The following is a 17,138-nucleotide window of genomic DNA, read 5'->3' as shown; positions in this document are numbered from 1 at the left end:
GCCCGGTACCAAGCGCCACCTGGTTCTGCGTTTCTTCCTCAAGAGCATTGACCGTGAAGTTCACGCCGTCTGTGACGAGTTTTGCGAAGATTATTGCCATACAGATACATATACATCCAAGAGACAAAGCTAGAGCAACATGGGAATATAGGGTGTAGCAAGACACATGTCAAACAGTGGCCAGTATACACGACGGCGGTGTACCCTACTTCGCGCCCGCGGAGAACTCTGTATCCGGTGTCAGCAACGATGAGCGTGCTGGATAATGGGAGCACGTACTAGTCACGGACTTCGTTCCCTCGGAGATAGCGTGCTTGGCGAGTTCACCAGGCAAGATGAGGCGGACAGAGGTCTGGATCTCGCGGGACGAGATGGTCGACTTCTTCGAGTACGCCGCAAGCTCTATGAGAAGGTAAAAAGGTGTCGCTATGCAGTATAGGGGTCGACGCACTGGATGCCTCAGTGGCGATACGCTCGAAGATATCGTTGACGAAGGAGTTCAGGATGGCCATCGCCTTGTTGGAGATACCAGTGTCAGGGTGGACCTGCTTGAGCACTGTTTGGGCGAAGCGGCAGCGAGGGAAATTTGCGAGGGATGGATCGATCGCGGGGAGGGAAGGGACTGATCAGCAAGTGCGAATATAGGGTGGCCATACGCCACGCACCCTTGTAGATGTAGGAGCTGTATGTCTCCTTGCGGGTCTTCTTGCGCTTCTTCTTCTCGCCATCGGCTGGGGCGGCGGCCTTGCTCTTGCTCGCCGTCTTCTTGGCAGCCTTGGAGCTCTCAGGCTTAGCGGGCGCCTTGGACGCGGTGGAGGCCGGGGCCTTGCCTGCGGTGGATGCGGGCTAGAGGATGTTGTCAGCATCATGCCCAACATGGTGGACCCTTGCGTGCTGCACAAGCTTGTCCCCAGGGGGAGGGGAGAGCGATACACCCTATAGGGGCATCGCAAAAGGTCTTCAAGTCGAATACTCACTTTCGGTGCCATTGCTCAGAATACGGTCAAGGGTGAAGGCTACATTCACATGGTCAACCAACCAACCCAAGACCCAGCCAATATATAATGCTTACAGCTATGTGGCAGGCGGGAAGAGCGAGGATGGTGGAAGCAGAGACCAAGGTGCGCGCGCTTCCTTCACGCGGCGCGCCTTATATGTGAGCGGAGTTCGAATCCCCACGTGCAGTAAACGAGGTCACGCGTTTGTGACGAGCGCGTGTGAGCACGTGCTGCGCGTGCATGTAACGCCACAAACCGTGCGAAAAACTTGCTGCCTCAGCAAGTTGTCCCGTTGGCCGTTGGACTGAACCACCACCCTCCTATTACTGCACAAAGACATAGTCCACCTCTCCCTCCTACAACGTCCCTCCCCCTCTGATGCCTCCCTCTTGTCAAATTGCAACAGTAATCTCGACGCTCGTCTACCTTCTTGCACCGTCTCACTGTCGTCGAACATGCTTATCTCCTCTTGCCCGTCTTCAGGCTATTCTCCAGCCGTCTTCCACGCAAGACCGGATCTGTCTCTTGAACAATCCTTGTGGTGGGACCTATGGTCTCAAAGCGGTGGTGCCGGCATGTCACCTGTGAACAGCGGGTGTCTTCCAGGTCTCCACTAGATTGAACGCAATCCCTTCCGACGGCAGACGGCGCTAATGCCTCTGCAATGCAAGCATCGAGGGAATGCAGTTATCGCCCGGACCATTGACGGCCGCCTACGAACGAGGGCTTTTGAAGAGATTCGGTACGATTCGATGTGACTCATGCACATAGATTACCGCGGATGACATCCGTCGGTGCCGCATCAGACGCGCCGAGAATGACCTTGCACTGACGCGTCCCCGAATCGGCGCGTACTTATCAGTCCGGTGACCAAGGCGATCGCGGCCTCATTGCGGGCCACCCACCACACCTGGGACACAATATTCCCCGGCGAACACTGCAGGAATACTGTGAGTTAATTTTGAATAAGCGACGCATAAAGGCGATGGGTCGATTGTGGTCTTATGGGTGGCATATTGATCGGTACGGCCTCCGATTGGCTGGGCCTCGATATGCCCTTTCAATCAACCCGCGGTCTTTATCGAAAGCTGATTCAGAATAATCCCACAGTAAACGTGCAGTAAGCGCCGGGGAATATCGAGTCCCGGGTGTGGTGACCGTTGACCGCGGCACCAGATTCGTGCATATAAAGCCCGCCAGCGCAGCTTCGACGCACTTTTCGCACTCTGCTCCTGCAGTTCACTGCCTGGAACTCGAATATAATGTCCTCCCTGCAGACGATGATCATGCCACCCGCCCCGCACACCCTCGGCGAACCCAGTATGCCGCGCAGGGCCAAACGCCGCCGCGCCGCGCCGGAGCCTCTCGTCGGGTCCGAAGGGTGGGCATCGATATACTCCGTTGATGAGCGCGCGTCGAAGCGGTCACGACCACCGTCCTCGAAGCGCGCAGGCCCGGAGACACGCTCAGCGACCAAGGTCGTAGAGCCAGCGCCACCTGCCAAGGGCAAGGTGCGGAAGCTGTTGTGGATAGCGAACGGGGTCTCGGTTATACCCTTCCTCGTGCTACTGCGCGCACTTGGTTCTGGGGGCGGGAAGGAGAAGGAGTGGGACATCCAGCTCATGATCGCAGCGGGTGCAGACGAGGGAGATACGCTCCTGTCGTGCGCCGCGGAGACCCTTGCGAACACGCCGAGCAACATACGACTGTCTGTCGAGGTATTCTACGAAGGCGGCCGACGGTCGATCAAGCCATGCCCCCCATCCGCATCTTCTGTCCATCGACATCGCGGAGCCATAACGGCGACGACGCTCGACTGCATCCCCGACCTCACAGAGAGGGAGGTCTACCTATGTGGCCATGACGCTTTCGAGGTCAGGACCTGGGATGAGTTACGGAGTGCGGGTGTGTGTCCGAGTAGGATCAGGCGAGACGGATTCGAGTATTGACTGCAGTCATGATATGTATACCAATAGATAGTTCTCATGTACAGTATACCGCGCACCCAGTGGGGCGCTACTCTCGACGAAAGTTCAACGTGCATCACATGATTACCAGGTGTTGCGGTACCGAATCCAAAGTCAGGAGTGCAAGTTCGACCATCGCACGTTGCGTTCAACCACCACCGTACCTCAAATGGACAGCGCTGAATTCCACGCAGCCGTACGCGCCTGCCTCGTTTGCTGCAGCCCTGAATGACTGAATGAACATCGGCTCTCAGGTGTACGAAATGGTCCGATGCATACCTCCGTTGAAGGTCACCAGCTACGGTCAGTCGTTTCAGTAAAGGCGCGACAATGTCGAACTTGCTCTTTCCTCAAGGCCATATCGCAAAACTCATAGGAATGCCTGCTCACTCTCGGCATGTTGGGCAGGGTGCGTATAACATTCATGTCCACGAGTGCTCATAGCTCACAATAAGCTCACCCTCTTCTTATAGCTCTCAAGTTTGTCTCGCCCGACGTCCAACCGCCAATCCCATGGTATCGAGTCATTGGCGCGTCAGGGAAGATCTCATCTCGTGGACCGGGAACGAATGGTGCACAACGACAACGAGAGGAACTGGAGGCCGAGGGTGTCGCCGTCTCTATCAGTCGCTCAGGAGAACTGCGCGTCGACTTGCGAGAGTACGGTTGGTTCCCTGCACCTGGCACGGTGGGGGGAGGACAAGCGCCGGGCGCGGGTCAAGCTCTTGATCAGGCTCAAGTCGCCGGCGCGCCACAACAAAGCGCGCCCGCCGACGAGGAGTCAGATCTTTCCGAACTCGAAGATTCCGATGGATAAGGAAATAATTTCAAAGTACAGCGCGCCAGCGCAGGTCGTAAATACAAGGAAAGTACAAGGTTGGAAGAGTGTAAGTGAAGAGTTCCGCGTAGGTGAAGTATCCTGAAAGGGTAGTCCATTGTTCGTTCGTGCGACGAGCTGCGTCCAGCGCAACGCGTCGGGTCCATTCCTCCATCTCACAGACCCTTGAAGCTAAAGGGCGGCAGAGTGTCCGGATCCCACGAGGCCCTGGCCTTCCGCATCTCGGTACGGACATGGTCGGCTGCTTTGGCCTCTCCAAGGCGCCGCACCACCTTCGCCTGCGACCTCCGCTTCTTCGCGCTGTTCGTGAGCTCCGGCGCGAGCGGGGAACTATCCGGCGTCGCGCGCGTGGGCCGCGCAGGGGTAGTGACCGGAGAGTACCTAGAGCTCGCATGGCCGGGCGTGCCCTCGTAGCCGGGCATGTTCTCGAGGCTGGGCAAGTTCTCGAGGCTCGCGCGGCGCGGAGTGACCAGCCTGACGTGCGTCGGGCTCGAGTGAAGGTCCTCCATTGAGTGGCGCCGGGGGCTATTAGTACTGATCGCAAGCGAAGACGGGCTCGAGTCGGGCGGGCTCTGCATGTCCGCGTCGTCGTCGAGCTGGACGGGGCTCTGCTGGGCTCTGTTGAGCGGCTCGCGCTCTGCGGCGTCCGAGCGCCTGCCTCTGGCGGCGGCTCGGCGCGAAAAGAGTCGGGACATGCCGCCCACGGCGTTGTGCACGAGCTTCGCCGACTTGCGAAGCGGCCCAGAGTCGGTGGACGCGGCGGAGGGCCGGCGCTCGCGCTTGCGCGGCGGGGTGGTGAACGGGTCGCGCTCGATGGCCATCGTGGTCGGGGGTCAGATGAGATAACAGACCCAGATGAAGAGGCTTTTTAAATGGGACGCGCGCGAAGAAGCGCTCAAAGGGTCTTTGAGAAGCGCTGCCACTCGTCAAAGCGGGTCAAGGCCAAAGAGAAAGTGTCCTTTCAGCAAGATAAGTTACCATTGTGATTGAGTACACACAAAGCTCTGCAACGACGGCTACCCTAGTGGTTCAAGGACCCGGGTCATCCCCACCCGGCACAGGTATATCGTAGCCGATTTTGTCGACAACGTAGTAACTGAAGAACATGACCTTGAAGGTCAAGGCCAGCGCGGCATGCAGGATGAAGATGACCACGACGACCAGTCTTAATGATTTTGCCTCCGCCTGCAGGTGGTGGTTAGGCGAAGTCTCTGTACAGAGAAGCTTGACTCACGGAAGCGAGGATAGGGTACACGTTCCTGATCAGAAATATGCCTGACAATACGAACGCTACTGCGACAAGGACCCAGCGCACGAGAGGTACAGGGATGACGCAGAGTATCTGAACCGATTGTAAGCGGTAAACTTCAACTCGGCGGGCCCTGCGTACCGAGACTGGTATCCAGATGAACTGCGAGTAACCCCAAACTGCAATAGCCTCGACGATGCTCCACTCGCCTACTCCCAGGTATCGCAAACCCAGCCATAAGCATGCAGGCACGGCGAGGCCGTACGCGTACACAAGGGACATGGCGATGGAAAGCAGCGTAAAGTCGTAGTCGTACGCCTCGTCTGGATCGGAGAGGTACGACGCAATGGACGCGCCAAGACTTGAGGAGAGGTAGAGGGCGAATATGAGCGTGGTCAGTGTCCAGAAGGGACCATATAAATCAGGAGGGTTGAGGTGTACGGAGAGGAAGTCGACGTTTGTGGGGATCATCGTCGCGTAGCATCTTCGGAGGACCTGTGGGGGATGATCAGTCTCAGAGCTGTAAAGATTGTCTGTCCACGCACTGTCTTCGTATCCACGTCAAAGTATTGTTGGTAGTAGTCCAGCGTCCAGAATCCAGACGGACCTTTTGGTCGGTCCTGCAGATAGCCTATGCCTGATGAGCCAGCGTCGAACGCTCGGGAGAAGCGCGCACCTCTGTCAGCATTGCCCACTCCTGAAGCTCCTCCTTGAGTCTGGCTACCGTTCTGCTCTCCACCTCCAAGGAAAGCTGAGTTCGAGATGAGCACGATTGGCGTATTCCGGACTGCTGTACGACATACACTTGAATTGCAGGCCTTCAGGACCTTCTTCTAATCGCTACAAAGCTTAGCTTAGGACTGAGGTGTTTGCCCCCTGGGTTGTTACTCACATCGTCAGCGTCTACTGCTACGTACGCCATGATAGTCGCCACCGACGTTCGCTATAATAATGGACACGTCGCCGGGCCGTAATTCCTGTGTGACATATGTCATGCGTCACGGGTTGAACTTCCCACTGACATCCTTCAAAGCCCTATATTTCCACCAGATGCTTATGACATTCGTCTACAGTGATATGGGAAGGACAGTGAAGAATATCATAGCATATTACTGAGCACCCCTTTCGCCATGATATATAAGGCATGATCGGTGATTACATTTCGCTTCGGAGACGAGCATAATAGTCCTGCTCGTCCTGCATCTCGGAGACCGTCGCGTACAGTTGCCCGTACATACTCCCAAGGTAAGGCATTATGAGTTCGAGCAGTGGATCTTCCTTCTCTGGCCGTATCTTCTTATCATCAGGCGGATTGGATGGCGTCAGACGGCAGTACTTCCCGTCGCCCAAGTCTTCGCCCCATTCCGCCTCAAAAGCGGCCGCGGTGCGGTCGCAGCAATTCGTGATGTGCTGCAGATACGACTGCGAGGTGGGCGATACCCAGAGATAATTGGCATACTTGCGAAGCGGGGTACCACCCAGCGTGTCAGCCTTGCCAGGTCCGATGCTGAGCAGGTAGCCGAGTTCTCGCGACGGCCAGAGGAAAATTGCCTCCTCATATATGTTGAAGACGGGATTATAGCCATCGTCTCCCGCATCTAGAAGTGTGATCTGATGTTCTCCGCGATGAATCGACAGGGGCTTGAAGAAAGCCGAGTGTCCCATCGTAGCTCGGAAGGCAGCAAAGAGCGTGCAATCCACTGCAGGTTCTTTAGGGTGGTGGTAGGAACGTAGCGTGCGCAGCACAGTGTTCCCAGAGTCATCAACTTCTCTGGCCAGCATGAAACTGATAAGCGTGAGTAAACATCGACATAACCAGTGATGAATGGCCTCACGTCTTGCATTGTGTGGGGTCGCTCGAAAGAAGCGGTATATCCTCTGCCAAGCAGAACCGCCTGAGGACATCCCTAAGCACTTTCTCAAGTGCTGTAGTCTTGTATGCCCCTCCGGATTTGGGCTTTGTTATGACGAGCTGGACAACATGCGTCCAACACTCAATAGCGGTCTCGATAGAAAGACAAAATCGCCCCAGCAAGACCGCAATGAACCTGTGAGAGATAGAGACGGATTTGTCGAGATACATATTGATTAGTATACCCTCCTGTGCCACTCCCTGCTATGAGGTCGAATAGTTGAAAGGGGGAGGGAATATGGCGGGGATTTTCACCGTTATGAAGTCTTCGAAGCACCGCGCGCAACAACAGGAGCATGGTCAACCCTCGTATGCCACCATCGTCTGTAAGAAGAGGTCAGCCTTAACATTGATGGACTATGTCTGTCCTCACCGAACACGAGTAATCGTGTCTTTGGTGGTCGCGGGTTATGAACATGGTAAGCCAATCCGGATCCCCAGGATTCAGCTGCGCCACTCCGATGAAGAGCGCCAGAGCGACTGCGATGGCCATTGGTACTCAGGCCGGAGTGCGTGCGGCAATTACTGGCGGTATAGTGCCCGCTCAGGCGAGAGTTACAGTGCATACTCTGGCTTCAAAGAGGTACGAAGTCTGTGGTGGCAGCGAGGGCTGAAGAGGATGGGACACAAGGATGCGAGTTCCAGCGCAATAGACGACCTAGGGGGGTGACAGAGAGAAGCAAGAGAGAAGATGAGCGTCCGGGATCAGACCTACAACGCTTCCATTGTCGCCACCTATGGCAATTCGTCAGGCGGCAAATTCCGATCCGCGCCACATTGAAGATGATTGTCCTCAGCATGACGCCCAACAAAACCAACAATTGGTACTCGGTGGTTCCCAGAATACAGCGAGTCGTCCAAAGCAGTATGTAGACCTGATACAAAGGTAAAGAAGAGTGCGACCGCAGACATAATTAGACAAACAGGACGCGCGGGTGGCATCGAGGAAGACTAGAGGAGAATGTATCTACAACGAAGAATTAAGAGACGAGCTCATGGGGCATATATGGTCCACAGAGAAGAACAGGGAAGTAGGAAGAAATCCATAATTCAGCGGATGTAGAACGAAACGACGTACACGGTCGTAAGGGTTATATGTTGACCTCCCCGCCCGCAGCAGCCGCTTTCGCCGCCGCCTTGGCCAGCGCACTTGTCGACTTCGTGGTGAGCAGCCATGGAAGCTGCAAGCACTCTGCCGCTGTCGGCCGCGCCTCGTGATTCAGCTCGAAAGTGCGCTGCAGGAAATCCTCTGCCTCCGGTGTGATGTCGGTCGGGATGGACGGCTTGGCGGACGACCCGATCTTGAAGATAGCCTGCATCTGGGTCAACTGCGCCCACGGATGCTCACCCGTGAGCATCTCGACGATCAGGCAGCCAACGCTCCAGATATCGGCCTTCTTCGTGTGTCCGCTCTGCTTTACGACCTCGGGGGCCATCCAGAAGACAGAGCCTTGCAGCGAGGGGCGGTGCATACGGTTTGAGTTCGATAAAGCTACAAGAGCGTGTTGGTTACGCGACTCATGGAAGCATAAACGGTCGACACTCACTGTCTTCCACCTTCTTGGAGATACCAAAGTCGGAGATCTTCACGCCACCCTTGTTGTCGACAAGGATGTTCGCGCCCTTGATGTCGCGATGAATGATATCCCTTTCGTGGAGGTAGTCGAGGCCGCAAAGGATTTGCCGGACGAAGTTCTTGACTAGCGGTTCCTCGAAAGCGCCGTAGTTGCGCAACAAAGCCGTCACGCTACCACCTGGCACATACTCCAGGAAGATGTTCAGGTGGTCATCGTCCAAGGAAGAGTCTACAGACAAGTCAGTGAACATGTGCGCTCGGACGAATGCAGGGCGCTCACAGAGGTATTGCACGATGTTCACATGCTGCAGGTCCTTGAGGAGCTCGATCTCACGTTCAAGAGCGCTGAGCATGCTCTTCTTGCGCTCGAGATTCGGCGCAGACCCTGTCGGCAACTCAACTTGCTTGACCGCCATGAGAAGCCCGCTCTCCGCCTCCATGCCCAAGTACACCTTCCCGAATGAGCCGGCACCGATGAGCGCGCCCTTGATCCACTTCACATCATCCTCCCCGCCGCCCATGGTCTTCGGCTCGTCGTCATCCTCATCCTCCTCTTCCTCCTCCTCCTCATCGAACTCGCTCTCCATCAGTGTCGCCGACTCGCCTTGGCTGTCTGGCTCGACTTCCGTCCAGTCTTCCGTGTCAGGGGACTCGTCGCCGTCCTCGTCGCCGCCCTCCGTCATCCGGCTCTCCCGCCGGCTCTTGAGGCTCCGGCTCTCAACCTCAGCGGTGATTTCGTCGACTGTCATCAGGCTCGCCGTGTCGGATACATCGCGCTTGCTCCGCAACTCGGTCATGTAGCTCATACGCCGCGACAGTGGGCGCGCAGAACGGCTGCCGTCCTCCGAGCCGGCTGTGAAGTTCTCTAAGCCCTCCGAGAACGATTCAGTCGGGAAGGGAATCGGTGGTAGCAGTTTCGGTGCATCCTCAGAAGGCCCGTCCTGTCCGTCGAGCGAAACTGAGCTCCCGTCCTCTGTCGAAAGCGACATCCGGGGCAGCTCCTCAGGCGTGAACGCCGTCGGAGTGGGCTGCCTGTTCTTCTCCGGAGGCGGCGGCGGCGCAACGGACGCCATACTCGCCCTCGTACCCGCGCTCCCCGAGCCCACTGTGCTGCTGCTAAAGCGCGACGACAGTGCACTGAACGCAGCGCTGGAGTCCCGCTTCGAGAGCGACGGTGTATGCATGCGCATCATGCTGTTCCGCGCCGTACGCGCGAGCACCTTGCGCTCCGCGTTCGGGAAGTACTCAGTCAGGTGCGTCGTGATGAGTTCGCTCGGCGGGCGCTGCCCGAAGAAGTGGCGCAGCTTGGATGGACGTTTTCCAGACAACGCTTCGTCGACGGGCTCGGGAACGGGTGCATCCTCGGGAGCGGGGATCGTGTCGTGCACGCCGAGGCCTGAGAGGACGGAAAGCGTGCTGGCACGCTTCGTGTTGCGTATACCCGAAGCAGCGGAAGAGACTGAGAGGAAACGTCCGTGCTGTTGCCGTGGTCGCGCGGTTGCTTTGCGAAGCGTGAGCCCGTTCTCGCGAACGGGATGGTCTCCGGGTGCGTGGCAGATGGTCAAAAGTTCGGCCTCAGTAAGCGGTTCAACTACCGAAGGTGTCAATAGAGATTTGCGGCGTAACGCACATCACGTACCGGCGTCGCTCGTCATGTATACCGCCCACCCATCGACGAAGAGCCCCTCCCCGTCAGTTTGTACGTTTTCTGGTGGGATCTTGTTCTCCGAGCCATTGCGCTTGCCCGCCTTCTTCAGTACGCGCTCAATCACCTCCACTCCGCCAGCACATTTAGACACATCAATGGTGTACGTGTTGTATGTTCGTTCGTCCGGAACCTGGAGATTGAATTTGAGAATCTTGCTCTTGATGTCAATGAGCGGCTTCGTCGTCTGGTTCATGTTTCCAAAGGCAAACGGCCCGCGCCCTACGGTGTATGCCGCAGGGGGTGAGGGGGAGTTCGTGGAAGTAGACTGTGGTGTCTGCACCCCGAAGGCTTCGGAGATGGGGGACAGCGCGCTATCGGGAGTCTGCGCCTGTGCTGTAGCATACGGATGGCTCGAGGCGGGTGTGGCGTTGGTCGTCGAGGGCCGCGGGGGCAACTTGGTGGGAACGGTGGGAGAAGCAACGACGAGGGAGCCGTTGCGGCCATGCGTACTCGGGTTGGGATTCGTGTTAGTGCGGCTGCGACCGGGGAAGGCGGGGAGTGGGGAGGTCGAACGGCTTGAGCTGCCGCCAGGAGTGGGCAATTTTGCGCGAGGGTCAGTGGGGAGGTGATAGCCCGCCCATTGAGGCGTTGTCTGCCCATTGGGTGCGGGTGGCAGGGCCTGATTGGTGTATGCCGGTGGAGGGTTGGGTTCCTGCGTGGGGGTGCGCCGACCGTTGCGCGCGGCGGGGACACGACCAGCCGGCACAGGGGGCGGCTGGCCGCGGGGAGCTGGCGGCACTGGAGGAAGGCGGGAGGGAGGAGTGCCATTGGGTCGTTGCAACCGTGCGGAATCGGGCGCCTGGGATGGAATTACGCGGGGGAGGTCGCTTCGGTTTTGCTGGGAGAGCTGAAGTGGCGCCGGACGACCGCGCGAGGAGTGCTTCGACACAGGGGACGCGATGTCAATGGAGGGGAGGTGAACGTCTGTGTCGAGGCGCAGCGTGCGGTTGACCTCAAGCACGGGGCGTCTGTATTGTGACCGCCTTCGCGGCGGATCGCTGGCGGAGCGTCTTGACCGCGTTCACGATGCGCAGGCGATCCCCGATAGACGCGATACCCATCTCCTTGAGTGTCGCCTGATCGAGCTCGAGGAGCACGTCCCCGCGAATGTCGTTCTCCCGGAACGTCGCCGCATGCCCGCCACACTTGATCTCGGAGAGCCAGCGCGCGACATGGGTGTCGTTCCAGGTCCTGATAAAGTCCGCGTAGCTCATGCCGGATGGCGGCTCGAGAAATGTGTTCATCTGGCTCGCTGTTGGCGTGGTCGGGAAGGGTGATGCCTGGCCTCTGATGCCATTCTGTAATCGTGCCGTCTGCGTCGGCTGGAACGTGGGGGTCGCGGGAGATGCGGGTTGCATGTCGGCCATCGTGTAGGACGCTACCGCGGACATGATAGGGAGGCGCGAGGAGATCGAAATATAAAGAGTGAATGTGGTGGGGAAACAGTCGTTCGTTTACTGCTGTCTTCTCGTCGTCCGCTTTGCACCTATTTGCACACAATGCCTTGCCGTCGCCGCCTGCACCGACCGCCAGACAATGCGGAGAGCTGAGAAGTAAAGGACAAGTTGTTCACAACAATAAGATGCCGATTCCCCAGCCCATCATTTGATTATTCAGCCTCGTCCACGTGTTTCGGCCGTGGTCAAGGCAACCAGCGGCCACAGACTGTAATTCTATCTGTGCCTATCTCAGTGTCTGTATCGTCAAAAGGCCTGAAGGGTCTTGAGGGGTAGAAGGTGTCAGGGAATGCGCCCAAAGGTGCGCAAAATTGGAACTTTTCGAAGGTCAGTCCGAATTGGGACACAAGGCCTTCCTTTCTGGGAAAACAAGAACTCAGAGGGACCCGGAAGGTCTAGGAAAAAGCTGCGTGGGCAAACAGATGCATTTATTGAACCGACTAAGCCATGGGTAACAATTATGAGACTAGCTCGTAGAGAAGGTGGAAGAGGGGAGCGCACGGCTGAAGCGCACGACACGAACCTCGGTGTAGGAGATCGTTATAAATACTTGATAAGGTAGCAGCAATAGATGAGTGGGGCACGCATGGAGTCTAGTCTCCATGACGGGCAATGAAGCGAGGCCGACAACGACGGCCCTGGGGTCGACATTGACGACCCGAAGGTCAACAGAGACGGCTCTAAAGCCGCCAGAGTGAACAAAATGCCAGAGGCAACCCGAATGCGATGAAGGCAGCCCAGAGGCAACGTAAAGCAATGAAGGCGAAGCAGAAGGAAAGGCCAGGAGAAAGGAGAGCGATATGTACCGAAGGAATGTTTGCATATACAGGACACGCGAGCTTTGTTCATTATGTGCATTATAGGCTGTGGTTTGTGTGTTGATGGACACGGTGTTGATGATGATAAGTGTCGAGAGTTGATGATGAGTGTCGATGTCGATTGCTGACAGCGTCGAAATTGACTGTGTTGAAGTGGTCGCCATCAAGTTGCTCGCTGTCGCTTTGTGTTTTTCTGCTATTGGCGGGTGGCAATGAGGCGCCATGGTAGAGAGCGAGGTTTTGTACGATCGGCCCACGCGTTTAGCGGGACACTCGTCGCGAGCGAGGCAGCTGCAAGAGCTCCAGCGCGAGGCGGGCGACCTCAGTGCTCTTCCGCAACTTGCGCAGTCGCGGAGGACGCAGGCGCATCTCCATTGGGTGCAGCCCTGCAAGTCGTCTCGTCCGCCTTTTCGACGGGGATTCCGGCTTTCGGCTCTTCAGCTTCCTTCGCCAGCTCGTGGGTGACTACACCTGTCGCTGGCTCGTGGGTGGCTACATCCGTCGCTGGTGTCGCCTCCACATCCTTTGCGGTGCCATTCGTGACCTCGGGGGCAACTCCGGTCTCTGTCACCTCCTTCGGGGCAGCCACAGCCGCCTCCGCGACGGGCGCCTGGGCAGTTTTCGCGAGCTTCCCCGCCGGAGGAGGAGCGAGGGCGACACCGTTCGTTGGTGCCTTGCCCTTCGCGACGTCGTCCGGCTTCCCCGCGGTGGTGGCTTTAGCAGCATCCTTCCCCTTCCCACTCGCCCCCTCCTTCCCAAAATCGCTCACATACATGCCGTGCATGCTCATCAGCCGGCCCAATTTCTGGTGCACCTCGACCGTGAACTCCTTGAACGGGAAGCGCTCGCCGTCGACGGACAGGTTGCCCTGCGGCTCGCGGTTGGGCGCGGGGGCGACGGGGCGGACGTGGAAGGCGTGCGCTTTGAGGTAGGTGAGCTGGAAGGGGAACGGTCAGGTTCGATGCACAAGCGGGGAAGAGGGATAAAGCAAGGGAAACTCACCCTCTTCCTCCAGAACAAGTCACCCTTATCCGCGCCGTTCAGCGCACCAAGTAGCTCGCCCATGGGCGCCTAGAGATCCTCGTGAGGACCCGCCACTATAGCTGAGCCTCTGCACTCACCATAGGATGAATCGTTACGTCAATCAACCCATCGTCTGGCAGCGACGCCGGGAACGCCATCATGTCGCGCGCCACATACGGTCCCTTCCCCGCATACACAAACAGGATCGGGTCCTCGAACTTCGTCCAGCCGTCTTCGCCACTCTCGCTGCCACCGCCGGACTTCGCATACACCAACGGCGGCAGCCCGTCCTCCCCATCCTCCGACATCGGTGACTTAGGCCTCCGATCAGAGGGCGTAGACGCCGACGTCGGGCTCGCGGGGCCCGAAAACGAGTTCGCCGGACCGCCCGAGAACGGCGTCGAGCTCGCGAAGGGGGTCGCGGGAGAGGAGAACGGCGATGAGGGCCTGACGGCGAAGGACACGGACGCCGTCGAGGCGTGCGCCTGGTGCGTCGCCTGCGTGGCGTGCCGGTCCTGGAGCGCCTTGTACATCTTCTGGCGGTCGGTCTCCGCGGGCTTGTAGTACAGCTCAATCGGACAGGGTTTCTGCGAGAGGACGCCACGGATGAAGCCGTAGACTGTGGGTGCGCATCAGCAGACAGTTAGTGAACATCAGTCGGTGAGCAGAGCAGAGTAGATACGCGAGGAGGCACATTTGCAAGAAGTATGGAGCGTTCGATTCAGAAGCACCGGGAAAACAATCAATGGGAACAAGAGACTCTGATGCGAAGTGAGATGGGAGAAGGAGAGGAACCGCTTACCGAACCGAGCATCACCCATCCAGCGCAGGTGCTCTGTGCCGAGGTCGAGGTCGGCCATGAGGCCTAAAGCCTGCGACATGAACGACACAGAGCGTTTGCCTTCCTGTACGATGGAGAATAGGTCGACTGGCATAGGATGGCCTAGCATATAGTCAGCACCGATGATGAGAAGGGCGTCTCGCACTCAGAATCACCTCTGATAGCATTCAGGGCTGCCGCAACCACGTCGAAGCCGTCCTACGTGGCAAGAACTCTTCAGTAATGGAGAACGCCGCGCATACATTGAGCCAACATACCGCCAGACCAAGCAGGTTGAGGGCCATGCCATTCCCCGAGCCGGTAGGGATGGGCGCAATGGGGATTGAAAGGGCTTTGGTGGGCTGCTCATGCGCCGCGAAGCCGTTCAGGACCTATCCGGTAACATGTTAGCGCACGGTGTACCTGGGCAGTCGATGCGCGTACCTCATGAATAAGACCGTCCCCGGAAACGGTGACTACAGCATCGTAGTCGAGCGCGAGGGTCTTCGCGAGATCGTACGCGTGCCCGTTGTGGGTGGTGATAGTGAGGTCGATCTGACAGCCTGCTGCCTTGAAGATGGGTTCTATTCTCTTACGCCAGACGACAAGACCTTTGCCCTGTAGCGTCCGTGTCACCATATGCGTGGTACCCGGTGGTTTGACCACGCACCTGTCCTCCGTGAGGGTTGACCAAAACCTTCAGCTTCCTTCCGTTCGTCACTCCAGACGCTGGAAGTATCAATGAGCACAAGCACGCGAGACAGAGTCTGCTTGCTCACAAGTAAAGACGCTCTGCAGCAGGTTGTCCACCCAAAGCTTCGCGGTGTAGTTCTCCGCATCCTTGACCGCACCGGTGATCTTCACCAGCACATGCGGGCCCTTGCCGTTCTTCTTCTTCCGCGACACAAAGTGTATCACGATCTCCCGCGTCTTCTCGTCGAACTCCGCGCCGAGCACGTTCCTCAGCGGCACCTCGACGTCGGACTTGGACCGGGAGGCGGAGTCGCTGGACCTGGCGGAGCGGGCGGACGAGGTGTCCGTGGCGGCGCCGCGCGCGACGGTGAGCGCGCTGTCAGTGAAGGCCAGCGTGGCCGTCTTGCCATGGAGGCGGATGACGATGTCGCGGTGCACCATGGACGCTGCGTCGCGCGACGAAAGACGGGCTGAGGAGAGCGGCGGAGCGCGACGAAGTATACTCGAGTGCGGCCCGCGAACCGTGGGAATGACGTCGCGCTGATCACTGGTCGGCCCGCAACTGCAACTTGGTCGTGACCGGCGCTACGCGCGCCCATTACAATTTACATTGGCAGCTACGGCAACGGGAGCCCTGTTGTCCATCTTCTCTGATCAACTTCAGCATGCAAGGGTCCTCCAAAACTCGCGAGGTGAAAGGAGGACATCGTTGGAATTGTTCGTGATGAGATGCGCCACCGTAACCTCCCCCTCCCTCGGAGGATGGAAAGATCAGAATACAGTCCGCTGGTTGTGAATGCGGCTGTATACCAGCCAGTCAGACCAACTGTACTACTTGCTGGTCGGATGTGTCGCATAGCCAGCAAGGCATGTCAACTGAGATGTATGGGCTCTGGGATCAGAAGGCAGGTCGAGCGTGAAGATGGGCCACATGCACGCGCAGCGCCATCCATGAAGTCGACTCGAGATAGGCATTGTCGACGCGCGATACCTTGACGAGCCTCACGCATCACGCTCGATGATCCACAAGAATACAACGTTGCTTTTCAGTAATTGTTACACTTCAATTTTCCGTACACTATCGGCGCCCATCAACCAGCAAAGGAGACGATCCCGAGCAAAGAAAGGAAGATCAAGCCTTTTAGAGCTTGAACTTGCCAGCGAGGGCGTCCTGGTAGCGGCGCTCAGCCTCATCCCAGTTGATGACGTTCCAGATGGCGTTGAGGTACTATCAAGCATCCGTCAGCAACTAGCGCGCGATGGACAACAGATCAGTCTACGCACGTCGGCCTTGACGTTGAGGTACTGGAGGTAGAAGGCGTGCTCCCAGATGTCGACGCCAATGATGGGGATGTGCGTCAGGAGCGGGTCCTGGTTGGAGGTGGTGGTGATCTCGACCTTCTTGGTGGTCGGGTTCAGGCCCTGCGAGCAAGCCAAGGTCAGATCGCGCCCATCGGTGAACAAAGGGAGATGAGACGTACGAGCCAGCCCCAGCCGGAGCCCTGGATGCCCGCGGTGGTGGTGTTGAACTGCTTCTTGAAGTCCTCGAAGCTGCCAAAGACGGAGGTGATGGCCTCCTTGAGCGGGCCGTCCTTGAGGACACCGCCGTTGCCCTTGCCCTCAGACGAGGAAGGCGCAAGGTTGGTCCAGAAGAGCGAGTGGTTAATGTGGCCTGCGGGAGGGGAGATGGGTGATCAGCGCGCGCTCAGCAGGATAGATCGCGCCCACAACGCACCACCACCGTTGAACTTGAGCGCGGCCTGGAGGCCGATGCGCTCGCGCGGGGTGGTCGCCTTGGCGTACGCGGCCTCGGCGGCGTTGAGCGAGTTCACATAGGTCGCGTGGTGCTTCTTGTGGTGAAGCTCCATGATCTGGCGCGAGATGAACGGCTCGAGCGCATCGTAGGCGTAGGGGAGGTCGGGGAGGGTGTGCGCCATTGTGAATGTGTCGTGGAGGTCGGTGTCAAGGTCAACCTTGGGTGGGGGGCCTGCCTTTCGCTGGGACGCGCGGTTATAAACCGCTATCGATGGCTGATGTCATGCCTCTCGCGTTGTCGCACGTGAGGGTGAGCGATACTCT

General features: G+C 57.9%; 10 protein-coding genes across 10 annotated transcripts; 2 read left to right on the top strand and 8 right to left on the bottom strand.

Annotated features, from left to right (window-relative positions):
- Positions 1-61: 61 nt before the first annotated feature.
- SCHCODRAFT_02605148 (histone-fold-containing protein) lies at positions 62-1,131 on the bottom strand. The gene is made up of 6 exons (XM_003036102.2): positions 1,073-1,131; positions 978-1,016; positions 666-846; positions 452-556; positions 280-402; positions 62-228 (listed from the first exon to the last, which is right to left on the bottom strand). Exons 2-6 carry the CDS (start codon positions 987-989, stop codon positions 206-208), a joined length of 444 nt encoding a protein of 147 aa, XP_003036148.1. The 5' UTR covers positions 990-1,016; positions 1,073-1,131; the 3' UTR covers positions 62-205.
- Positions 1,132-2,060: 929 nt separating this feature from the next.
- Positions 2,061-3,098, top strand: SCHCODRAFT_02011569 (uncharacterized protein). Its single transcript, XM_050341525.1, has one exon. It carries the CDS (start codon positions 2,261-2,263, stop codon positions 2,945-2,947), a length of 687 nt encoding a protein of 228 aa, XP_050202734.1. The 5' UTR covers positions 2,061-2,260; the 3' UTR covers positions 2,948-3,098.
- A 14-nt stretch (positions 3,099-3,112) lies between these two features.
- Positions 3,113-4,122, top strand: SCHCODRAFT_02605137 (DNA binding methylated-DNA--cysteine S-methyltransferase). The gene is made up of 4 exons (XM_003035308.2): positions 3,113-3,161; positions 3,220-3,268; positions 3,321-3,374; positions 3,439-4,122. The coding sequence occupies exons 1-4, from the start codon at positions 3,135-3,137 to the stop codon at positions 3,780-3,782; spliced, it is 474 nt and encodes a 157-aa protein (XP_003035354.2). The 5' UTR covers positions 3,113-3,134; the 3' UTR covers positions 3,783-4,122.
- On the bottom strand, positions 3,767-4,636 carry SCHCODRAFT_02605136 (uncharacterized protein). Its single transcript, XM_003036103.3, has one exon. The coding sequence runs from the start codon at positions 4,622-4,624 to the stop codon at positions 3,959-3,961; it is 666 nt and encodes a 221-aa protein (XP_003036149.1). The 5' UTR covers positions 4,625-4,636; the 3' UTR covers positions 3,767-3,958.
- A 31-nt stretch (positions 4,637-4,667) lies between these two features.
- On the bottom strand, positions 4,668-5,997 carry SCHCODRAFT_02605132 (Yip1-domain-containing protein). Its single transcript, XM_003036104.2, has 7 exons — positions 5,945-5,997; positions 5,856-5,892; positions 5,729-5,803; positions 5,598-5,683; positions 5,194-5,547; positions 5,038-5,145; positions 4,668-4,988 (listed from the first exon to the last, which is right to left on the bottom strand). The coding sequence occupies exons 1-7, from the start codon at positions 5,972-5,974 to the stop codon at positions 4,833-4,835; spliced, it is 846 nt and encodes a 281-aa protein (XP_003036150.1). The 5' UTR covers positions 5,975-5,997; the 3' UTR covers positions 4,668-4,832.
- A 164-nt stretch (positions 5,998-6,161) lies between these two features.
- On the bottom strand, positions 6,162-7,457 carry SCHCODRAFT_02708509 (FabD/lysophospholipase-like protein; the record flags this gene model as incomplete). Its single annotated transcript, XM_003036105.3, has 4 exons — positions 6,162-6,838; positions 6,888-7,100; positions 7,150-7,288; positions 7,343-7,457. The coding sequence occupies 4 exons, from the start codon at positions 7,455-7,457 to the stop codon at positions 6,208-6,210; spliced, it is 1,098 nt and encodes a 365-aa protein (XP_003036151.1). The 3' UTR covers positions 6,162-6,207.
- Positions 7,458-7,678: 221 nt separating this feature from the next.
- SCHCODRAFT_02605129 (ste11-like protein) lies at positions 7,679-11,819 on the bottom strand. The gene is made up of 5 exons (XM_050344152.1): positions 11,210-11,819; positions 10,180-11,172; positions 8,821-10,131; positions 8,512-8,769; positions 7,679-8,456 (listed from the first exon to the last, which is right to left on the bottom strand). The coding sequence occupies exons 1-5, from the start codon at positions 11,637-11,639 to the stop codon at positions 8,056-8,058; spliced, it is 3,393 nt and encodes a 1,130-aa protein (XP_050202733.1). The 5' UTR covers positions 11,640-11,819; the 3' UTR covers positions 7,679-8,055.
- A 352-nt stretch (positions 11,820-12,171) lies between these two features.
- On the bottom strand, positions 12,172-12,747 carry SCHCODRAFT_02484016 (uncharacterized protein; the record flags this gene model as incomplete). Its single annotated transcript, XM_003036107.2, has 1 exon — positions 12,172-12,747. The coding sequence occupies one exon, from the start codon at positions 12,745-12,747 to the stop codon at positions 12,172-12,174; it is 576 nt and encodes a 191-aa protein (XP_003036153.1).
- On the bottom strand, positions 12,512-15,570 carry SCHCODRAFT_02682446 (uncharacterized protein). Its single transcript, XM_003036108.3, has 9 exons — positions 15,146-15,570; positions 15,037-15,095; positions 14,811-14,984; positions 14,645-14,758; positions 14,543-14,585; positions 14,349-14,489; positions 13,645-14,165; positions 13,526-13,594; positions 12,512-13,460 (listed from the first exon to the last, which is right to left on the bottom strand). Exons 1-9 carry the CDS (start codon positions 15,498-15,500, stop codon positions 12,846-12,848), a joined length of 2,091 nt encoding a protein of 696 aa, XP_003036154.1. The 5' UTR covers positions 15,501-15,570; the 3' UTR covers positions 12,512-12,845.
- Positions 15,571-16,082: 512 nt separating this feature from the next.
- On the bottom strand, positions 16,083-17,043 carry SCHCODRAFT_02605124 (manganese superoxide dismutase). Its single transcript, XM_003036109.2, has 4 exons — positions 16,795-17,043; positions 16,541-16,731; positions 16,344-16,481; positions 16,083-16,287 (listed from the first exon to the last, which is right to left on the bottom strand). The coding sequence occupies exons 1-4, from the start codon at positions 16,994-16,996 to the stop codon at positions 16,201-16,203; spliced, it is 618 nt and encodes a 205-aa protein (XP_003036155.1). The 5' UTR covers positions 16,997-17,043; the 3' UTR covers positions 16,083-16,200.
- Positions 17,044-17,138: the final 95 nt, after the last annotated feature.

The sequence above is a fragment of the Schizophyllum commune genome, assembly GCF_000143185.2.
Source record: "Schizophyllum commune H4-8 unplaced genomic scaffold SCHCOscaffold_1, whole genome shotgun sequence".
NCBI lineage: Eukaryota > Fungi > Basidiomycota > Agaricomycetes > Agaricales > Schizophyllaceae > Schizophyllum > Schizophyllum commune.
Note: the sequence above shows the minus strand (reverse complement) of the source record. Positions and strands in the feature narration are given on the sequence as shown.